At 34.9% G+C, this 22,147-nt stretch overlaps 1 protein-coding gene across 1 annotated transcript in view; it reads left to right on the top strand.

Annotated features, from left to right (window-relative positions):
- The window catches only part of Sohlh2 (spermatogenesis and oogenesis specific basic helix-loop-helix 2), a 46,723-nt gene that overhangs the window by 5,645 nt on the left and 18,931 nt on the right, over nucleotides 1-22,147 (top strand). The window contains exons 2-6 of the mRNA XM_026395086.2: nucleotides 7,480-7,694; nucleotides 15,443-15,504; nucleotides 15,584-15,688; nucleotides 17,429-17,528; nucleotides 19,598-19,708. Coding sequence (XP_026250871.2) covers nucleotides 7,480-7,694; nucleotides 15,443-15,504; nucleotides 15,584-15,688; nucleotides 17,429-17,528; nucleotides 19,598-19,708 — 593 coding nt within the window. The remainder of the gene's footprint in view (nucleotides 1-7,479; nucleotides 7,695-15,442; nucleotides 15,505-15,583; nucleotides 15,689-17,428; nucleotides 17,529-19,597; nucleotides 19,709-22,147) is intronic.

Genomic DNA, 22,147 nt, shown 5'->3' with positions numbered 1-22,147 from the left:
ACCCAGTCACCCAAAGAGAAACAAAGCAGCTGATGTTTTTCATCAGCCACTATGGTTAGCAGAAGAAAATGGACCAATATCTTCAAAATTCAGAGGCAAAGTAATTTTGACCTTGGAAGTATTCACCAGGTAAAACTAGTCCTGAATTATGAGGTGCATGAAGATGTTTTCAGACTTGCTAAGACTCCCTTTTGTGCCCTTAGTCTTTAAAAGAATTTCCTGATTCAATAAAATGAATCCAAGAAAGAAGTAAATATGAGCTTCTAGCAACAGTAGGAATTAGAGAACCAAAAGTCATTAAGTATAAATGATAATAAAAATGTAAAAATTTAATAATGGTTAGAATTTAAATTCCAGTAGACTTAGCATATAAGTACATGGACTAAGGTGGAGTATGGGGTGGAGGGAGACATGTAAAGGATACTTACTGCCTTGTTGGAAGAGAGGCTGTAGATTTAGATAATCTTAATCACAAATAGATACACTTGCTTATTAAAATGTAAGCCCTTCCCAGCTTCCAGTGGCCAAACTGGAGTAATTTGACTAACAAATAGTAGCATTGGATCATAACCCAGCAAATAAATATCCATAAGTCTATACCATATAGATGAATGATTGGATGAATAAGTAAATGAGGGAGAAGGGGCAAATCTTTACATAAGAATATGGAATAATGGCCAGCGGGTGGCGCATGCCTGTAAAACCAGTGGCTTGGGAGGCTGAGACAGGAGGATCTCCAGTTTAAAGCCCGTCTCAGCAAAAAGCAAGGTGCTGAGCACTTCAGTGAGACCCTATCTCTGAATAAAATACAAAAAAAAAAGAAAGGCCTGGGGATGTGGCTCAGTGGTTGAGTGCCCCTGAGTTCAATCCCGAGTACCCCCCAACCAATGCCAAATAATGTAGAAGAAAGGAAGGAAATTATATATATATATATCATTTGATACAGCCACCTCAGTATTTATATCAGCTCAATTTACAGTAGCTAAACTGTAAATTGATATCATTATAATGGACCTATAAACAAGATCCACTGATGAATGATAAATTAGGGAGTATAACTTTTAGGAGAAATGGGTTATCTTCATAGCCCTCCAAAATCTCCCCCAATGTATTCATTAATTACTAGGACAGTTTTAACATCTCCACAGTTTGCTCTTCCTTCCTCCAAGAGGTGGTTACTTGAGACCCCTTCTATTGAGTCTGATTGGACTTAGTGGGACTCCCTTCTGAAAACAGGGTGTGGAAAGGGAAAAATAGTGATGTTATAGCGGAGAACCCTTGTAGACACCACCTTCACCAAGGAACCAAGGTGAAGATATAGATGTGTCATTGATTCATGACACCAGGAGAAAGGTCCTTCATGTCTATGGTAGTCTTCCAAAGTCTCAGTCTAATCATGTGAAAATGTCAGACAAATCTAAGTTGTGGATATTCCACAAAATGCCTCACCAGCATCCCTCAAATTCAGGAAAAATAAGTGCAACCATTTTGGAAAGCAGTGTGGAGATTCCTTAGAAAACTTAGAATGGAACCACCATTTGACGCAGCTATCCCACTCCTCCATCTACACTCAAAGGACTTAAAATCAGCATACTGCAGTGATACAGCCACCTCAATATTTATCACAGCTCAATTTACAGTAGCTAAACTGTGGAACCAAATTAGATGCCCTTCAATAAATGAATGGTATATATATACAATGGAATATTATTCAACCTTAAAAAAGAATGAAATTATGGCATTTACAGGTAAAGGGACAGTAAACAAAGTAAGCCAATCCTAAAAAAAAAAAAACAAAAACAAAGGCCAGATGTTTTCTCTGATAAGTGGATGCTGATCCATAATGCAGGGGAGCAAGGGAAGAACGGAGGAACTTTGGATTGAGCAGAGTGGAGGGGAGGGTGTGTGGCGGCGGAAAGTTGGTGGAATGAGACAAACATTATTACCCTATATACGGTATGATTGTACAAATAGTGTGACTATACATCATGTACAACCAGAGAAATGAAAAGTTGTGGTTGTACTCCATTTGTGTAAAAAAATAAAATAAAATTTTAAGAAAAGTCAGGAAAAATAAAAACTGAGAAATCTTTACAGATTAGAGAAGACAACTGACAACTAACAGTGTTATCCTAGAAGAGATCCTGGGACATTAGTGGAAAAAAAATCATGAAATCCAATTAAAACCTATAGTTTAGCTAATAGTACTGTACCCGTGTTTATTTCTTAGTTTTAAAAATTGTGGTTAAAAAACCACAATGTCTTAGGTTTTATAAAAATAGCCTGACTATGTGAGGTGTTAATAGAGAAGCTGGGTGAAGAGTTTTTGAGAACTCGCCATTCTCTCTCTATAGCTCTTCATTTTTTCCCCCCTGTTTTTGGATTATTTTTTTCCCTCTATAGCTCTTCTGTAAATGTAAAATTAATTCAAAATAAAAAGGTAAGAAAATTGACCACTCAAAGAATAGAAATAAGTAATTTAATTCCCAAAGCACTATAGGTACAGCAGGGTAGAAAAAGGAAAAATTGATCAGCTTAACCAAAGACATGGGAGAAAGACAGAACTATAGGAAGTAGGAATGACAAATGAAAGGAATTAGACCATTTCACATTAGGTTGTAAATGTTTCATGATTAATTAATATTAGCTGATTAATCACATTACATTATTGGAAATAGTAAATGTCATAAATATAATAAGTTACTTTTAGTTGTACATGAAAAATTGAAAGCTCAGATTGTTAAAAATACTAAATATTCAACTTTATGCTATTTATAAAAGTCACACAAAATCAAAGATACAGAATGTCTCAAAATAAGGGACTATGAAAAATAGTTATAGAAACAAGTAAAATTTCAGATGAAGTATTAAGTGACAGTTATATTTCATATTTAGCTTTCTTTATAATATATATGTGTATATATATGGTGTTTAACATACATAAATCTAGATCATTATACAGTATAAATGTTATAGTTATATTTCCATATAAATTTGTGTAACTGTCATGAACATGACCCCTTTATGTACATGACCCCTAGTTACAAATAGAACTTATAGAGACATTGATAAAGACATTGTAAACCATAATTAGAGAGGGAGAGTTTAACATACCTCCTTATAAACTGAAAGAGTGGGCCTGACAAAAGAAAACAATTAACAAGTTTGTTCTATAAGATATATAGAACTTGTTTACTAGAATATAGACATTGTTTTCAAATACCCATAGAACATTACAAAAATTGACTGTAGGATATAAAGAGAATGTCAAATTCTAAAAAAATAGACAACATGCAGGGCACATTCACTTTTGATGGTATATCAAAATAAGAAATGAACAACTGGTGGATTGGCAAAACATCAAGAACTAAAGCATACTATCCTTTAAAATTAAAAACACCTTTATATAGGAGTTGAACTCAGGTTAAAATAGAAATATTAACTGAAAGTTTAATTTTTTTTACTTGTGAATGAACATGAATTCTGTATTTGTCAAAATCCATGGGATAAAACAAGGTGTCCCTTGAAGGGAAACTTATCTTCTCTACTGTACTGTCCAACAGAACTTTCTTTGGCAATGATAAAAATATTCTGTAATTGTGCTGCCTGATATGGTAGCCACTTATGCATAGATATTGAGCATTTGAAACAGGCTAACATAACTGGGCTGAATGCAGAATAAGTTTTTATGAACGTGAGTGTAAATTGTTTATGTCTTCTGTATTGGACCACAGAGTTTTATAGTCTGTAATAAAGCATCAGCAGAGGAAAAACAAAGAAAAAAAGGAAAAAAAAACCATTAATTTTGAGTTAGAAAACAAGAAGAACCCAGTAATACATATTACATATTTTTAAAAGTTAATACATTTTAAAATATAGATGAAATGGATTTTTCAAAATATGCATGAACAAAATTCACCTAATTGAAGTTTGGAAATTTTAACTGTAATCATTCAAAATCTGTAAAAGGTAGTCTAAATGCACTTTTATAAACATGTTTTAAATAGGTCTCAGTAAACCTATAATTTCTGTTTTCTACAATATTTGAGACAATAGAATAATATCGATGTTTTTTCTTCTTCAAGGTTGCCATACAGTCCTTGTACCCAAACCATGATAAGATAACATAATAAAGTAAAAAGAATGTTTCCAGTTTCACTTGTGAACATAGATACAAAAATTGAACAATGAATTGAATCTGTTATGAATTTGTTTATTACTTGCAATGATGGCTTGGCATTAGGAAATGTATTATTATGATTGTCTACCTACCAGATTAAAGGAAAAATAAAAAACAGTATGATCAAGTTCATATTGAAAAAGCATTTAGTATATTTCCATACCCATTTATGACTTAAAATTCTTACCTTCAAATAGAAATAAACTTAATTTTTGATAAAGGATATTGACTAGAAATCTTCAGAAAATATCATATTTAGTGGTAAGAGAATTTCAAAATATTTGTACTAAAGCCAGGAACAAAGCTAGAATGCTCATTTTCACTTCACTGTTCACCTCTGTTTTGGATATTCTAGCCAACACTTTATTTATTTATTTATTTTTGTAGTTTTGACAATTTGTTAGCATTAAAGTATATACTATGCTTACATTTTATGTGGATGCATACTTATGAGTAAAATATATGTATACATATTCAATGTATTAAATACACTTTACTTAGCTCTAAAACCCCTGCACCAGCCAGTTCTTTAAAATCAACAAGTAAAAGGCATAAACTCTGGAAACAGACAAAAATGTCATTTTTGAAGATTTTATGATTGTCTATCAAGGAAACTGAGAAGAATCAACTAAAATATGTTATATCATAAAATATATGAAGCACCTTCCTTATATAGAAATCAACAGCACTTCTATATGACAGCTATATCAATGAGAAAATTCAGTAAATGAGAAAAGATATTTCCTTCACAGTGATCTCTAAATGTTAAAATATCTAAAGATAGATATTCAAGGATACATGCAAAATCTATATGAAAGTAACTATAAAAATGAACACAAAAGACCCAAATTCTCTTGAAAGTCATATCTTCTAAATAGGGAGATTTAATACAGTGATGATATACCCTAATATTTAAAATAAATGCAAGCATTATCAAAACTTCAGCAGGGTTCCTTGACAAGAAGATGATAAAATTCCATTGGAAAAAAAAGTTGTGGGAAATAACTGCAAACAAAATTTTAAAATAACAAGAAGGAAACTGTCAATGTACTCTATCAAATAGAAAAACACTTTATAAGTAGCTAGTAAACAGTATGCTATCAACCAGGAACATACCAATAGATTAATCAAAATGGGTTTCAGAAAAACATAATAAAATCACTTATAAAGGTGGCCATTTAAAAGCACTGAGGAAAGTTTATCTTTCTCAAGAATGCTATCAGGGCATTTAGCTCTGCCTTTTAAGAAAGATGAAATCGAATACTACCTCATATTAATCACCAAGTAAATTTCAAAGAAGATAAAAAGCTAAGTGAAAAAAATAAAAGCATTTAACATATCAATCCATATTCTAATATAAACAGATGGGTTTGAAAGCAAGACAAAATTCACCAAAGTCCCAAAGAAAACAGATTTGTGACTTGTGACTACATACGAAACACCATCGACAAGATACCTTAAATTTAAAGATGGATCCACAGACTCAAAATAGTTGAGTGATATTCACAATACATAAAATCCAACAAAGCAATAAGAAAAAGACCATAAATAGGAAGGTGCACAAAGGCATGCATAATAAAATGGGCATGCATGATGAATAGAATATGGAATAAATAGAAATGTAAATTGCCATTAAAATGAAAGGATATTAAACATTGATCAGAAAAATACCAATGAAAAGGAAAATTAAATGCAAAAAAATTTAAAAGCTTAAGAATAACCAGTCTTATTAAGAATTCAGGGAATTGTAACTCACCTATACTCTTGGTGGGGACACAAACTTTTGCTTCTAAGAAGAAATTTGGCTATATCTAAGATGGAAAATGGAAAACTTTTCTGTATAGCTTTGATGCTAGGATTTATGCATTTACACAAAGGAATGCTTATAAAGATATTATCACAGCATTTCAACAACATTGAAGTTCAACATTTGGAAAATGGCTTAATGAGTTATTACCACTGGACATGAGGAAGACTGGATGAAGATGAGCACATCCACCCCAGATCCCAACAAATGATAGGAAACTTTTTTTTTTTTTTTTTAAAGAAAATACATGTGTAACCTTCTAGAAAATGAGAATGTTCTCGTTGAACCAAAAATTTTGAGGAATTGTTGAACTATATCATTACATGAGAAAAACAACTTATTTTTTTTAAAATGGAATATCCCATTTTTTAAGGGAAAGCTGTACGTGGGTGTATTACACTGATACATCTGACATAAAAATTGTGTGGAAGGATAGACAGCAAATTGTTAATAGTGGTTGCTCCAAGGGAAGGAATGGAATGAGGATATGAGATGATAAAGGAAGACTTACTTTAAAAAATAATAAGGACGAAAATGAGAAGATAAGCAGGTAAAAATGCAGAATCTTTGCTTACTTCACTCTCTTGCCTGGTTTCTTACACCTCCCAGTTCTTTCCTGCAATCCTTGGGAAACCAAGATGAAACTGGGGAGAGCCCAGGGAGGCCTCTATACCAGCATCCTGTCCTGAAGAGGTGCATCTTCGACAGGCTGCTTTTCTCTTTGTACAAGTATTTCCAACTCCTCCACCTACTACTTTTGGCTTCGACGCTCAACTCCCCAATCTGTTTTCTCACATAGATCTGTCCATGGTTTGGCATTTCCAATTGTCTTTTGACTACTTTCATTTATTCAAGCATTTCCAACCTTGGGCCTTTTCCATGGGCTATGTTCATTAGCTATAGGGAATAAAAGATAGCAAAATTAAAAGTGAGGATGGGAATTCTGTTTTTTCTAATTGTATTTGAAAATACTCCCACATGGAAATGAAGAAACTTTTTGGTTCCTGATATTCAGATTTAAATAGCATATATATTCCCTTCAAATGACTTTATTTGAGTGTTTCTCGGGAATTTTGATCTTTTGCTGTTTTCTGGAATGTGTGTTTCACCAAAATAAATTGTGTGGGAGAGTACCAGTTTGGTTTTCTAAGCAGTAAACAGATTTTACAGTGGGATGGACTATTGAGAAATTGGGTCATAAGATTCTTGTCTGTTGTTAATAGGACAAGATAGAAATTTGCAGGAAAACATAGTAGAATAGTATGGATAGGAAAAACTTTAAAAAATAGAATGCCCTTCCAATCCATTGAATCCTAGGTACTGAGGACATTCCTACCTTTAAAGTACTTACAGCTCACCATCCAGTACAGCTGTAGGGGCAATAATCATTGTTATTTGTCACCTTTATTTATTCTATCCTCTCATGCACAATGTTTTTTCTATGTCCAGATATTAATTATGTAGTGCTTTTGCTTTCTTCCTTCTCCTTTAGGCAAAAATAGACCTCTTGTTGGTTGGAGATGACACTGTTTATCACCTGGCTGATGCTCTACAGAAGCTTTTTGCAAATACAGCAGAAGTCACCATCACCATTAGTGATGTGCAGAAGGCAGCCACACTTTTAGACCATTGCACATTCGACATGGTGTTCCTGAAGACAACTTCCTTCCTAAGTGTGGAGGAGCTAGAAGCTGTCAGGTCAATTAGGTAAACTTTCAAAACCTTGACTTTATATCTTTAGACTGGTGTTTTAAAAACAGATTTCTATAAAAATTCTTAAAAGATGATCTATTTCTACTTTAATTTTTAAAATGAAGCATATCTTCATGGTTCAACTCTGTACATGTTGCTATTTTTATTGCCACTGTGACATATTATTATAAGAATTATTTTAACTTGAGAATAGGTATGAGTAAGAATTAATTGGTCCCAGAAATTTACTTGGTTTATAATGCTTACATTATTCCCATAGATATGCCTTATAAATAACAGCATCATTAAAATGACACATCTTTCCAGAATTCATTAATTATTACAGCAGATATTAAAGCAAGTGAGCACTTTCAGCTCTGCCATGTTGGTTGTGGACTGAAACTGTCCCTTGGAGCCTTGAGGTTCTCTTTGTCCATCTAGCCCAGAGACTAGTACCTCCAATATTTCTGTTTCATCATGGAAGTCCACAGAAGGTCTTCTTCTAAAGAGCATTGGACTCTCAAGAACTGGAGTCCAGTTCTTTCTGACTACATAGAATGTTAAGCCATTTGGAATGTGTTTAAATAGGGTTAGGACAGAATAAATTTGTTGTGTTTCCATAAAAACACATGATAGAGAAAATAGAACTGTAAGTAGCACTAGAGTGTTTGAGAGCTTGTCAAAATTATAATATAGGACTCAGAAAATTCAGAGTCAATATTGTGATCATTGAATATATAGGGTCAAGCAAATTATATTAGAGAAGGAGAAGGGTTGGAATGGAAAGCCCAAGCCATTGAGTCCTTTCTTAGAGAGAGACAGATAGACACTATTTCTGGGGTTTCTTAGAACCACTGGTCTGCATTTCTTTCAGCTTTCTACTGTGAATCTAAATTCTGGACAAACCGGCACACTTCAGAAGTAGATTTCACTTCCCAAACACATTATGAAGAGCCCCCTTCCAGAGCATGTGCCTATTTTATCACAGCCTTTTGAAAAACAAACAAAATTAAAGTCACATGAACTAAAAGGTTAAAAAAAATCTGCCATAGATGGAGTTCTCCCTGGTTGGGGACTTTTCATGATATCTCATGCATTTAGTATTTTTATTTTATAGCAGTTCTGTGATGTGAGCAGAGCAGGATTTCATTGTCCCTACTTTTGACGGATAAGAAAATAGAGAATGAAATGACCTGCCTAAGAGCACATGTCTTGTTTTCCCAAAACTTAGAACTACTTGCTTCAGGTTCTTTATAAAAGTAGGTAATTATTTGACTTTTGTATTGAAGCCACTTCTTTTATACCTCTGAGATTCAGCATATGCAAAACTTGGTATAAATCAAACACATGTGATTTTTGGAAAACTATATATATGGCTGATCTCTTCCCTTGTTTCAGGTGTGACATCCTATCTGTCTCTCTGAATGGAGTAAAGCTTTGTATTTGCTCATTATTGATGTTTAGAACAGGGTAAAAATAAAGTTTTATTTAATAATAAATTTGATATTTAATCACAGTCATTAAAACCTAGGAGATTCAAGGACAGATTTTCCTGTCTGATACTTATATCTGCAGATTCTACCTCCTATGGCTTTCATTACTTTAAATGACAGCTTAAGATTGTGTGTGTGTGTGTGTGTGTGTGTGTGTGTGTGTGTGTAAATGCCTGTGTGGTGCCGAAGCTCAAACCCAGGGCTTCATGCGCACCAGGCAAGTGCTCTACCACTGAGCTACACCCCAAGTCTGTAGCTTATTTCATAGTAGGCAAAAGAAGACACATGAAGGCACTAAGTTACGGATATGCATATGGTAGGTCTTTTATTTTGCTGTAAAAGTATGTGTCTAAAATGAAGAAAGGATCATTTGTGGAATACACCAATTTGTTTTCCTTGTCTCTTGTTGCTCTATTCTCAATTCCCAGGGTAGATCTTGACTATTAGCCAGCATTATCTCCCTTGCTGTAGGTATAAGTGAATGAATGAACAGATGAGGTAAATGCCATTCTGGAGACAAAAAATGAACTCTAGCTTTTGTATTCCTCTTTGAAAAGGGTCTGTTTTCTTTGTGGAAACTGCTATTGTGTTGCTGGCCTCAGCAGATAGGAATGGCTCTGAAATTCCCTTCCCTGCCCTGAGAACTATTATGAGTTCATTATTTACGAACTCTTAAATTATTTATTATTGTGGAGAAAGTTTACAGTTTTTCAACCTGTAGTTTTTCATAGGGCAATGAGTCTTATAAACATACTGACTCCTTTATAAGACATTTAAAATTTATCTTTTTTTAAAGCATAATGTCTTTTGAGCTTTGACTAATATTTAATGACTAACCCAAAATGAAGAGTTTGGCTTAGCTTTCCTTCTGCTAAATTGTGGATTTCCCCCTTAGATATTTATTGTTTTTCGTAGTATTTCAAAATCTGGATAGGTCCAAGAAAATGTACAATTATTTATTTCCCTTACTTTTCTTTCTTGGCCACATTGTATTTCCTAGCAGCGAATAAGGAATTTACTGTGGACTAGAAGTGTGCATGTTTATTTGTAGTATTTGAGCACATGATCACAAACCTATGTATCTATGAAGCATATGGATTTTTATTGAAATAAGGATGATGTTTAGCCTGTGAGTTATAATATTAGGGTTATTTTAGAATAAAATTAAAGAAGTCTCCTTAAAGGATTTTTGAACTGATTTTTAGAAAAGAACTGTCTTTTGAGCTTGGTGTCAATCATTAATTAATTTTAATCATTCATAAAAATATTGGTACTTTATTTCAAGCAGTAGACACGTCTGCATTATGGGTCGGCATTCCTAATAGTACTCCTTAATTGTTTTCATTTTATGAATGTGTTTAAAGAACATATTTTTATTGAGCCAGATGAACTCGGACACTATCCAGTGGTAAAATATTTTTAAGATAATCTAGGATTCATAGGCTTAGCTCCAGAATTCCACAATATTTCACTGTTGGCTTAAGTCAGTGGTCAAAATTAAGCTATACTCAAAGAGCAGATACATGATAATTCAGATACATCTTGACACTTGATCTTCTAAAAGCAGGAACAGAAAATTAAAATATGTTTCAAATTCATCAACAGTATATGGATCCTTTCTAGAACTGCAGTTTTACTTTTCTTGAAATGGTTCTTATACATCTAACTTGCGAGATTTACAAAAGGGACTCTTCTGTGGAATAATGTAATGGGAGCAGGGCACACTGACCTTCATTATTGGCCAGAATAACGTTGTTAAAATACTACATTTTATCTCAGGTAGAAAGTGAGCTCAGTGTTCTCATATTCACAGTAAAAGTTTTAACTTTCTTACTGAAAATGGTTGTTTTAATTAAGTGGTTAAAAAAAAACAACCTATTTGTTATAAGCCTCAAATAGGCCATGCTAGATTAGTTTGGCTGCATGTGGTCCATGGACAGCGTAACGAATAATTGTACTCAAGAGGCTACAACCCAAATGTAACACTAGCTTTGGTTCTTTGAAGTCCTTCTGGCCCTGAACAAAGCTTCATGGGGACTTACAATACTGTTTGGCATTGGGCATAGTGGTACACACCTGTAATCCCAGCAACTTGGGATGCTAAGGCAGGAAGGTAGCAAGTTCGAGGCCAGCCTCAGCAGATTCTAACTCAAAAACTAAAAAGGGCTGGTAGAATATAGCTCAGGTTTAGGTATTTAAAAATTTAAAAGATTGTTTTGGTTTTCTTAGATGGTAGATTTCAGAGGTCAGGACTCTCCTAAACTCGGCTCAAAACACTTTTATATAATCTTTCTATTTAGTAGTACTGTACCAGGTGCCAGACCTAGGAGTGGGCCAAGACTGAGAATAAGCATGCTGCATTTTGAGCTGATGTCTGGCCTCAGTTCCATAGAGTACTGGAGGCTGGCAAAGGAATGGAGAGCAGAATGTCCGTCCAGTCTCATATCTAAACACTAGAGGTAGATCCTGGGTAGCACCTCAGGAATCATCATAATATTTGAACAGTGTAATATGTGAAACACAAGGACAAATGAATTGTCCCAAATGACTTGCAAATTTTTAAAACACAAGACTCTTTTAATTGAAAAACACACAGGTTGTCTCAGCCTCAAATTGGATTTTGGAATGTGGAAGAAGTGATTTTGGTTGGGATGGATAAAAGAGTTTTGTTTTTGTGTTACTTAGTGCTGTTTCAAGGAACATTCATTCCTTAGAAAGAGGACATTTTCTTGGTGATCCTGGGAGCCAGAAACTCTTTTTTAGCTTATTGATTTGTGCAGACAGAATGTGAATGAGAAGCTGAGCTTAGTACCAGAGTGTTGGATTCTGGGAACTCTATTGATTGCGTGAGTCCCTGTACAGCTCTACAGTTAGGGTTTCACTAGTAGCTTGAGTGTTTGGGTTGGTCATTGATTCTGAGCTAATGACAAAAATTCAGGAATCCCCACTGATGTAAAGCTTGTAAGTCATCATATATATAAATATATATACAAATCTATCATTCTATGTCAAAAAATCAATTGGTATGATTTTGCAAAAATGAAAATAGAGTGATTTCTAAAAGTAAATCTATTTTGTTCAGTTCTCTAGTTTGAGTATTTTGACTTATAGTTTACTTTTGATGAATCTCTGAAGTATCTTTTATTTCAACTGAACCATCCAATAATTTTTTCTTCTGTTCAGTCCATTTTCCTTTTCTCCTCTTTCCTCATCCTGTTGTCTGTATTTCTATAACTCTACATACTCTACCCTTGCTCATCACTTAAAAATAACATATAAAATACTTTTACATCAAGGTGGGCATCATTCTGTACTCCCAGTCCCTCCAGGCCACCATGCTCTCCATCCACATCAGTAGAGTGATGTGCTTTTCTTACCTCCACCTTCAGATGGCCAGTTCATTCCTAGCTTCCCCTTGCACATGCCTATTTCCTCATGAAAGCCATGTTTCCTTTCCTTTCCTGTCTTCTCTTCTAGCCCCAGCTCCCCAGAGTTCACAGAACAATATGAAGCCTTAATAGACCTCAGTTGGGTGACACATTTTTAGCAAAGTCCTGCTTGTCTGGAGTCATTGATATAGCAAATATTCTGAGTGACTTATTTTTACAGAAGGTTCTCAGATATGTCTGCTTTCTCCACCATTAGTTCTTGCCTGGGCCATTGCAGTGTGGTCTCTTCACACTCTGTGCAGACCTGTCCACCCATCTCGGCATAGTCAGAGTGATCTTTCTAACATGAAAATAGAATCACATCACTCTCAAGTTCGATAGCCTCTCATTTCCCATTTTCATAAAACAGGAAATCTTTTCTTTGGCCTCAAACCATCCCACCCAGCCTTCCCTACCTCTCTGGCCTCATCTCATGCTTCTCTCCCTTAGTGCTCCATGCTTTGGTTATCCTGGACTGCCTTCACTTTCTCACACTACCCTGACATTTACCTTCCCAAGGCCTGTGCCCATGCTGTTGCTTTGCCCAGAGTATTCTCTGATTCTTTTTCTTTCCTCCCTCCCTTCTCCCCCACCTTTTGTGTGATTGACTCCTAGCCAGCTGTAGAAGCCTGTCTGCCTGCAGGCCTCCCCAAAGGCTGCAGGGCTCCCATGGACCCTGAGGCCTGTATTCACTGCACTGGACACAGTTCTGTCCATTTAATTATCCTCCATGATTTGTTAAACATCTGCCCTCCCGGGAGAGCAGGACTCTTGTCTGTTTACCCCTGTATACCACAGAGCTGACACTGGAGTCTTGTACATAGTAGGTTCTCGATATACATGATGTAGATACGTAAATCATTCACACTCAGCTCTCCATGTCTGCACATTCTTCATCCTTAGATTCAACCAACTGGGGATTGAAAATAATTTTTAAAATTGCATCTTTACTGAACATGTATAGACTTTTTTTCTTGTCATTATTCAAAGTTGTTCTAAAGATAACAACTATTTACATAGAATTTACATTATATTAGGTATTATAATTTATCTAGAAATAATTTAAAGTATACAAGAGGATGTGTGGGGGTTGAATGCAAATACTATCCTATTTATATAAGAGACTTGAGCATCCAAGGATTTTGGTATCCCCATAGTTTCCTGGAACCAATCCCCCATGGATACCTAGGGTTAAAATTTCTAACAGAATAATATATATTTCTAACAGAAAACATATATGTTTTCAAATAAACTAACAATATTGTGTAGTGGGGTTTCTTCCAATTCTGGATTTAATGAATAAATTATAAGCATGTATAACCACATACTGATAAATGATGTTTTTAGTTATTTAAGAATAGCTTGTTTGGTGTCTCATGCCTGTTATTCCAGCAACTCAGGAGGCTGAGGCAAAAGGATTACAAATTTGAGACCAGCCTAGGCAACTTAGGCCATCAACAACTTAGCAAGACACTATCTCAAAAAATAAACAGGTGGGCTGGGGTTGTGGCTCTGTGATAGAGTGCTCGCCTGGCACATGTGAGGCACTGGGTTCAAGCCTCAACATCACATAAAAATAAATAAATTAATTAAAGGTATTGTGTCCACCTACAGCCAAAAATATTTAAAAAATAAAAATAGTTGGGGATATAGTTCAGTGGTAAAGTGCCCCTGTGTTTAGTCCCTGGTCTCAAAAAAAAAAAAAAAAAAAGCTTGTTTATTTCACTCAATTGAAAGTTTGACTCAAAATAACATTGCCCGTGGAAAAAATATTTCATTTCAGTTAATGCTAAGGTTTAGCCAGCTTATGGACTACTGAGTATAGTTAACTATAATGGCACAAAATGTAAAAGTTTTATTTTGAAAAATTTTAGGCATATAAAAGTAGACAAAAAAGTATAATGAACTTCCACATGCCCATAATGCAGCTTGACATTATCAACATCTGGACAAATTTGTTTCGTCTCTTTTTCCAAGCTATCCTGCCTCTGGTGGTTTGTTTTAAAATCTGGCATTGTTTTATTTTATCCATAAATTAATATACAGCTAAGATAGGGACTCAGAAATAACCACAATACCAATATTTACCTGAAAATTAATAATAATTCCTTTAATGTTGTAAAAATATCTAATCAGTGTTCAATTTTTCCTGCTTATCTTACAATTTTTTTAAAAAAGTGTGTTTACAAATAAAGATTCAACGTTCTCTTCCATGTTTTTTTAATTTTGTCATATATATATAATTATAAAACCTAAAGAACATCTACATATATACCTATATTTAAAAGGGGTCATAAGTCTTATAAAATTTCCTACATTCTGTATTTTACTGGTCCCATCCCTATGATATTGTTTAAAATGTTCATCTTTCCCCTAATGTTTTATAAATTAATGAGCAATTTAAAAATTTGGGTGAGTTTTAAATTCCCTTTTTTTTCTTTTTTTGTGCAGGCCAGGGATTGAACCCAGGGATGCTTAAGCACTGAGCCATATCCCCAGACTGTTTTTATTTTGAGACAGGGTTTCACTAAGTTGCACAGGGCCTCACTAAATTGTTGAGACTGGCTTTGAACTTCTAATCCTCCTGCCTCATCCTCCTGAGCTGTTGTAGGTGTTTTTATTGTTGTAGTTTTGTTTTGTTTTTAAAGAAAAAGTAGTACATCTTTCACTTCAATGACTAAAGATACCACTTTTGTTAATTTTTTCATATTAATGCCATCATTTTAAGTTCTAAAGAAATAACAAAAATCACTCTAGCTTGGTTTGTAGTAAGTTTAGCTTTTGAATTCCAAAGTTGTGAATGATGATTTTGCTTCATTATAACATTTTATTTCCCTCTCAGATTTGGCAAGAAGAAAAATACACATTGGTTGTTTGTTTTTATAATCCCTGAAAATTTTAAAGGTATGTGCCTGCTAGATATAGCATTTGTTTTTTCTTCAAACAGAAATCATAAGGTCAATATTTAATACAAAATTCTTAGATTGTATTTCAGGGTATGGAGCTGATATTACTTTAACAGAACCACTGACAATGGAAAAAATGAGTCTTGTGGTAAAATATTGGAAAACATATTTCTCAGATACAGGTGAGTGAAAAATAAATATCCAAAGGTTTGAAAAATTCTCATTAAAATTCTATGAAACCACACCTATACATTTTTATATTGGTCCCCACTTGTACTCACATCTTATTTACTGAGGATTAACTATTTGCTACATACTCTAACAAACATGTAGTCTTTGTTTAATCGTGGTCAGAAGAAAATAAAGTATAAATAAAGAGAAAACTTTGTTTAAGAGAAAAAGACATCTTAGAGGCTTAAAATGTGTTGCATAATACAGCGTTGTTTGTGGTAGACTCAGGTGGTTTTTTTTTTTTTGTTGTTGTTGTTTTGTTTTTTGGTAAAAAGATCATGACTAATTTTTTTTATAGCATAGCTACCATACTTTCTTAGTCATTAAGATGGAGTCAATCATGCTGTGTCATTCTATGAATGTCTAAAATTCAGAGGCACTAGCCATGAATTGAATACTACTTAATTAATACTTTATTGAATACTACTTTATTAATAATAAAATAAATTATTCTGTCTCTTTAATAGGATGGTTATATTTCTCTTCTAAATCTCTAGACACAGAGAATTAGTGTCAATGCTTCAGTTAGACCTTACATTTCTAATCTCTTTATCTGTTGTATTATGTGTATTGCTAGAATCTAAACACAAACTAATTAAATTGGCTTTACTTGTAAAAGGACAAGCTCCAGGTTCTGAAATCCTGTTCTACTGGAATTAATGTTGGTCAGTGACTGTTGTTTGGTTGTTGCAGGCCTAGGACAATAGCTGATAACTCTTCTAGAATTAAGATGATATCAATGGGGAGATGTGGGTGAAGGGGTACAAAGTTTCAGCTATGTAAAAGGAACAAATTCCGGAGACCTAACAAACAGCTTGGTGACTGTAGTTAACAATACTGTACTGTATACTTACCTTAAGTGTTCCCATGACATACACAGAAAAGAGAAAATAAATATTTGAGGTAGTAGATACGTTAATTAATTTGATTGTGGTGATTATTGCACAGTATATATCAACTCTAATTGTACATCCTAAACACATACAATTTAGGATTGTCAGTCATACCTCAATAAAGGTAGAAAATTTTTAAATTAAGATAATATTTTTCTTAAAATATGCCTTAGGATACTTTCAGAATTATCCTGTATACGTTCATATTCCAGAAGATACAGCGTTCAGTACAGCCTGACTTTTTTAAATCTCATTTTAAAATATTTAGATTCGTGAGTCTGCCTTGTAATACGCCCACGGCACCCAGCCCCTGCAGTGTGAGAGTTCTTCCTGGAAATGATTGTGGTGGCCAAAGTCCTTTTGGCAATTTGTTCTTAGCTAGTCCTCAGTAGAAACAGAGCAGCTGCTCATCACCTGTCCAAAAACCTTCTATTGGTCACGACCACGCCTGCTTCCAGTTGCCTCATCTTTGTTCCAAGGATGAGCAGCTGCAAAAAAAAAATAAAAATAAAAAACAAGAAAGAAAGAAAAGAAAAAAATTTTCAGAGCCATATTTTGACAATGCAGCTGCTTATTGAAGATTCATGCATATTTTCTCTCTTGACATTTACCTATAAATAGGAATTTGATAAATAAATTCAGTGGAATGTGTTTTAAGCACACCTGTCACTTGGTTGAAAAAGAGGATATTCTGGTGTAAATAGTATTTTAATTTTGCTTTCTAACTTGGGTCATTTTGTGCTTCACAGACTGAAATCTAAAAATCGCTTAGAATTAAAATGGTCCTCTTTCTTTCAGATAAGAATGAAAATGCTATAAGGGCTGAAGAACATGAATTACCCCTACAGAGTACCTTCAGTGAACACCTGGGGTATTTTTCCACTGATCTATTCACTTGGTTAGTGGATTTTTTTAATATTAGCAATTTTTACTGTGATCATTAAAAAAAATGTTGGTTATGGGAAAATAGCTGAAGTGCTGTGGATGATGCAATAGAAAAAGCTCTTTTGTGGAAGAGGGGTGTGATGTTTTCTGTATTGCAGAAACCTGAGTGGGAACTGTGGGTACTCATTACAAAAATATCTCAATATAAGAAGGTCTTCCATTAACAGTTGTAGTTGACCACAGGGAAACAGGTCAAATTGTAAGGTAGCAGGTTCCCCAGGGAAATGTATAAGTGTTTGAGTCTGGGTTATTAATAATCAAAGTTACATAATGGAAGTGATATTCAAACTTTTAAAAAGCAGTAGAATTCTTTCTTCAAAGAAAAACTTGGAACGCTAATAATTAAACAGAAAAAGCAGGCTTACCTGTTATCCCCCTCCCACTCAACTTTCTCCTTGTTGTCTTTTTTGAATTCATTGCTGCAGTTACTGAAAACCCTCCTCAAAAAAAACTTAAGAGATTCTTCCACAGACTTCATGTAGCTTGCCCTTGATATACAGGGCAAGCTATAGAGTGTCTTTCTCTCAGTGTTGTCTGTCATCCTCAGAGCTATCTGTCTTTTTTAAAACTGGAAGTTAAATCTGCATTGAACAGGCAGTTGAAGTGCAGGTCAGATCCTTCCAATGTTAGCATTGTATTCTTATAAAGATTAAGTTTTTCTGAAGTTCTTTCTCTACTTTGAGCTAATTTCCACAGAGGGTTTAAATAGAGCCTAGGGCTACAAAGTGGATGCAAGTGCCTAGGCTGTGGGTACTAAGTTGAGAATTTAGTCAGTCCCATCTAGAATTTGTAGAATGTGGCCATCTGCTATTTTGAACAAGGAAGGGACTTGGCAACCAGTTAAGTGTGGTTAAACCAAAGATGAGCTCACTTAAGTAGTACAGAGATAGCAACAGCTTCTTTAATCTTATTTAGCATCTTAACCTCAAAGAGCTTTACTGTACCTGGGAGGTGATCCCATATCTCAGATATGAGGTTGGGAAGGGTATTGGCAGGTTTCCTGATTTTCGTATATTACTTGCAAGAGTTTTTCATCTCTACTCATCTTGAATGTTTGTCTCTTCTCAGAATCTTATAACTATAAATAAGAGTAAATGTGCAAATCAAGTTTTATTCTTTTAGATAAAGGAAATGGGATTAGTTTGCATGATTTTTAGGTTGATTTAAAACAAAAATATAAATTGAAAAGCCTGAAGAAGTTCCTGAAAAATAGAAGAGCCAGAAAATGTCCACTAAACAATCAATTTTGGAATAGAAAGAACCTGCCCTCTGCTGATCAAGTTGAAAAGGGTATTTCTTGGCTGGTACTGTTTATTCTGAAGAGTAGATACAGTCATGCTCCTTTCCTTACAATGGGGATATGTCCCAATAAAAACTTAAATTATAAGTTGAAATTACCATAAGTCAAAAATGCATCAAATCCCCCTAACCTTGTGAATAGCATAGCTTAGTCTAGCCTACCTTAAACATGCTCAGAACACCTATCTTAGCTTATAATTGGCCAAGGTCATCTAACATAAAGCCTGTTTTGTAATACGTTACATAAGCATTGAATATGTCTTGTAATTTACTGAATACTGTGCTGAAAGTAGAAAAGAGAAAGGTGGTGTTGGTATATATTCACACCATGGTGAAGTGAAAAAATTATAAGCCAAACCAAGGTTGGTTGGGGGACTGTCTATAATTTGGGATATCATAATCAATGAAATCAGAACATTTTAATCCTGCTTTTATCTATTATACTTTATCAGTATATTTTAGAATTTTGAACATTGAACTTACAATGATTTTAATACAGTCTTTTGAAATTTTGAGATAAAATGTTCTGCACAAAATGCATAAGGTAAAGTGCTTCAGTATTTATTGTTCCTTTGTAGGAAGCGAGACATTTATTGATGTTATCCTTTGTATGAAGCAAGAGACTTAGGAAGCATTATTTGATTAAGTGTGTTGTGCTTATTGTTCAATATTGCCTGAGAATTTTTCTCTTTAATATGTGGTATCATTTTATCTTGTTTCTAGCGCTGAATCTGTAAGAAATGATATTGGACTTGAACTAAAGACTCCATTGCCAGATTTTGAGAAAAGCAAAAAGATTTCCTTTCTTCATTCAAGCAAAGAAAAGCTGAGAAGGTGAATATTGATATGGCCCAGCCCTTTTTTAGTCTTACTTCTTTACAGGGAGAAATTTAATGAATTTCATAGTTTTCTTGTAATGTTGTTAAGAAATTCAATGAAACATAAATGCGGCAACTCAATAGATGCCACTCACTCTCTGTCATTCAACAAATATCTGTTAGTACATACTATATGTAGAGATGAGTAGAGAATGAGTAGAGATCTGAGATTAAAAAAAATAAATCCCTGACTTCCAAGAAGGCTTCAGTTCAGAGCTTAAGCAGACTTCTAAATAAGTTGTTAAGTAAAAAATATGTTTCAATAGATGTCATGATAGAGAAGAACAAAGTAAGCACACTAAGAAAGTTATTGAAAAATGAGGGAGAGTGGAAGGCTTTCTTGAGAAGGTTATAGACAAATTGAGCTTTCAACAAAAAGTCACTATTCAGTTGGTTTAGGTGTCAGGGAGAGATCTATTTTTATTGGCGCATTGTAATTATACATAATAATGGGATTCGTTGTGCCATATTTGTACATGCACAAAAAATAATTTGATCAGTCTCATCCCCCAGTGCCCTCCCTTTCTTTCCCCTAGATGGATGTTTCATATGAAGGAAAGAGCAGGTACAGAGGCTGGCAGCACCACTGAGTCCACTGAATTTATAGAACTGTAAATACTTCTATGAAGCTGGCTGTCGGGACTCAAGTGGGAAAAGGGAAGAGATGAATCATAGAGGGTAAGGGTTGGGAATGTCATGCTGCAGAATTATAATTGCAACCTGGATTATTGGGGAATCACTAGAGAAATTTAGCAAAGGATGATAGTTTAGGATTTATGCCTTAGAATGAATACTCTCACAGGACATTAGAGAGGGAATTGAGTCTGGAGTCCAGGAGTAGTTAGAAATTTTGAGATCCTAAGCAATAGTGTTAGAAATGGGTGGGAGAGGAATAAGCCAGTTCTAAATTAAGAAAGTGAAATCAGCATGAACATGACTGAAGGGAGACCCAAGTGTCACTCCCAAGTAGATGTGGACTAGGAGTTACAGTAAAATGGAAGTCTGGGGCTGGGGTGTGGCTAAGTGGTAGAGCACTTGCCTAGCATGTATGAAGCACTGGGTTCAATTCTCTGGGTTTAATTCTCAGCACCACATTACATAAACAAATAAAGATATTGTGTCCAAATACAATTTAAAAATCTTTTTTAAAATGGTAGTCTGAAGAGTATAAAGTGCACATTTTAATTTTTGCTCTTGTTGAGTTTGAACACCTCCAGATTTAAATAAAGAATAGGCCCTTTGATTCTTAAGGAAGGTCTAGGCTGGAAAAGCAGACTTAGAGGTGTCGGGGAACAGCATTTATTTGAAGCAGTGAGTATAGGGATGGCTACAGGAGGACTGTGAAAAGCATGGGGGAAAGATAGAAATGGAGAAGAGGACCTTGAGGAAATCTTGATATTTAAGTTATAGGCAGCAGAGAGTGAATGAGGAAAAAGAAGGGTTAGGGAGGAGATAAGGCCAAGAGGGAGGGAGCAGTCAGGAGGAGGCCAGGGGAGAAGCATTTTCCAAAGGAGTGGGTGTTAGGAGCATCACAAGGCAGAGAGAGCAGGAAGGGAAGGGATGATCCTGTCATTGACTGTTTGTATTTTTTTCCTTTTGGTGCTGTAGATGGAACCCAGGGTCTCACATGTGTCAGGCCAGTGCCCTTCCAGTGAGTTATATTCCCAGCCCTGATTACTTGTATTTAGCAAAGCTTAAACATCATTGGTCTTGTTAAAAATAATTTCACCAGCATGGTGTTAGGGAAGAAACACCATTCCAGAAAGATGAGAAGTGAAAGGTGGAAACATAGATGAAAGGAAGGAAAAAAATGAATCTATGAGGGAACTTAGGGTAAAGTGAGAGGTTTTTGTAAGTCCAGGCCAGTCTTCAGTATGGTTATGTGTATATTACACACAAAGACAGCTTGAAGGGAGGGAGAAAGAGAAGGTCTTGAAGATACTCATGTTCTGATAATCTGTGGCTACATTAAAAGTTAAGTCAAAATGTACTGACACCATTCATTTTAACCTATCTTGTGGTTTTGTGGGTCAGCATTTGAGCAGGGCCCAGTCAGGCAATTCTGTCTCTGTAACATTAACTGAGGTCATTTGGTAGTTTTTGGCTTTGAATGGTCCAGTTATGAGTATCCAATGCAATCAATGCAGAGCTAGATGGAAGATTGAACTCAGCTGGGGCCTCTCCGCATGGTAGTTCCAGGGTTGTCAGACTTCTGACCTGGCAGCTCAGGGTTCTTGGAGAGAACATTCTAAGAGATGCAAAGTGGAAGCTGCCACTCTTTTAAGGCCTGCCTGGTCCCAAAAAATGGGCCCAAAGCCACTTCTTCCATATGCTATTCATGCAGCAGTCACAGAGCCCACGCAGGTCTAAGGGGAGGAGATATAGACCTAACCTC

This window comes from Urocitellus parryii, chromosome 2 (genome assembly GCF_045843805.1).
Source record: "Urocitellus parryii isolate mUroPar1 chromosome 2, mUroPar1.hap1, whole genome shotgun sequence".
Lineage (NCBI taxonomy): Eukaryota > Metazoa > Chordata > Mammalia > Rodentia > Sciuridae > Urocitellus > Urocitellus parryii.
The sequence above is the reverse complement of the archived record's forward strand: the minus strand, read 5'-3'. Positions and strand labels throughout refer to the sequence as shown.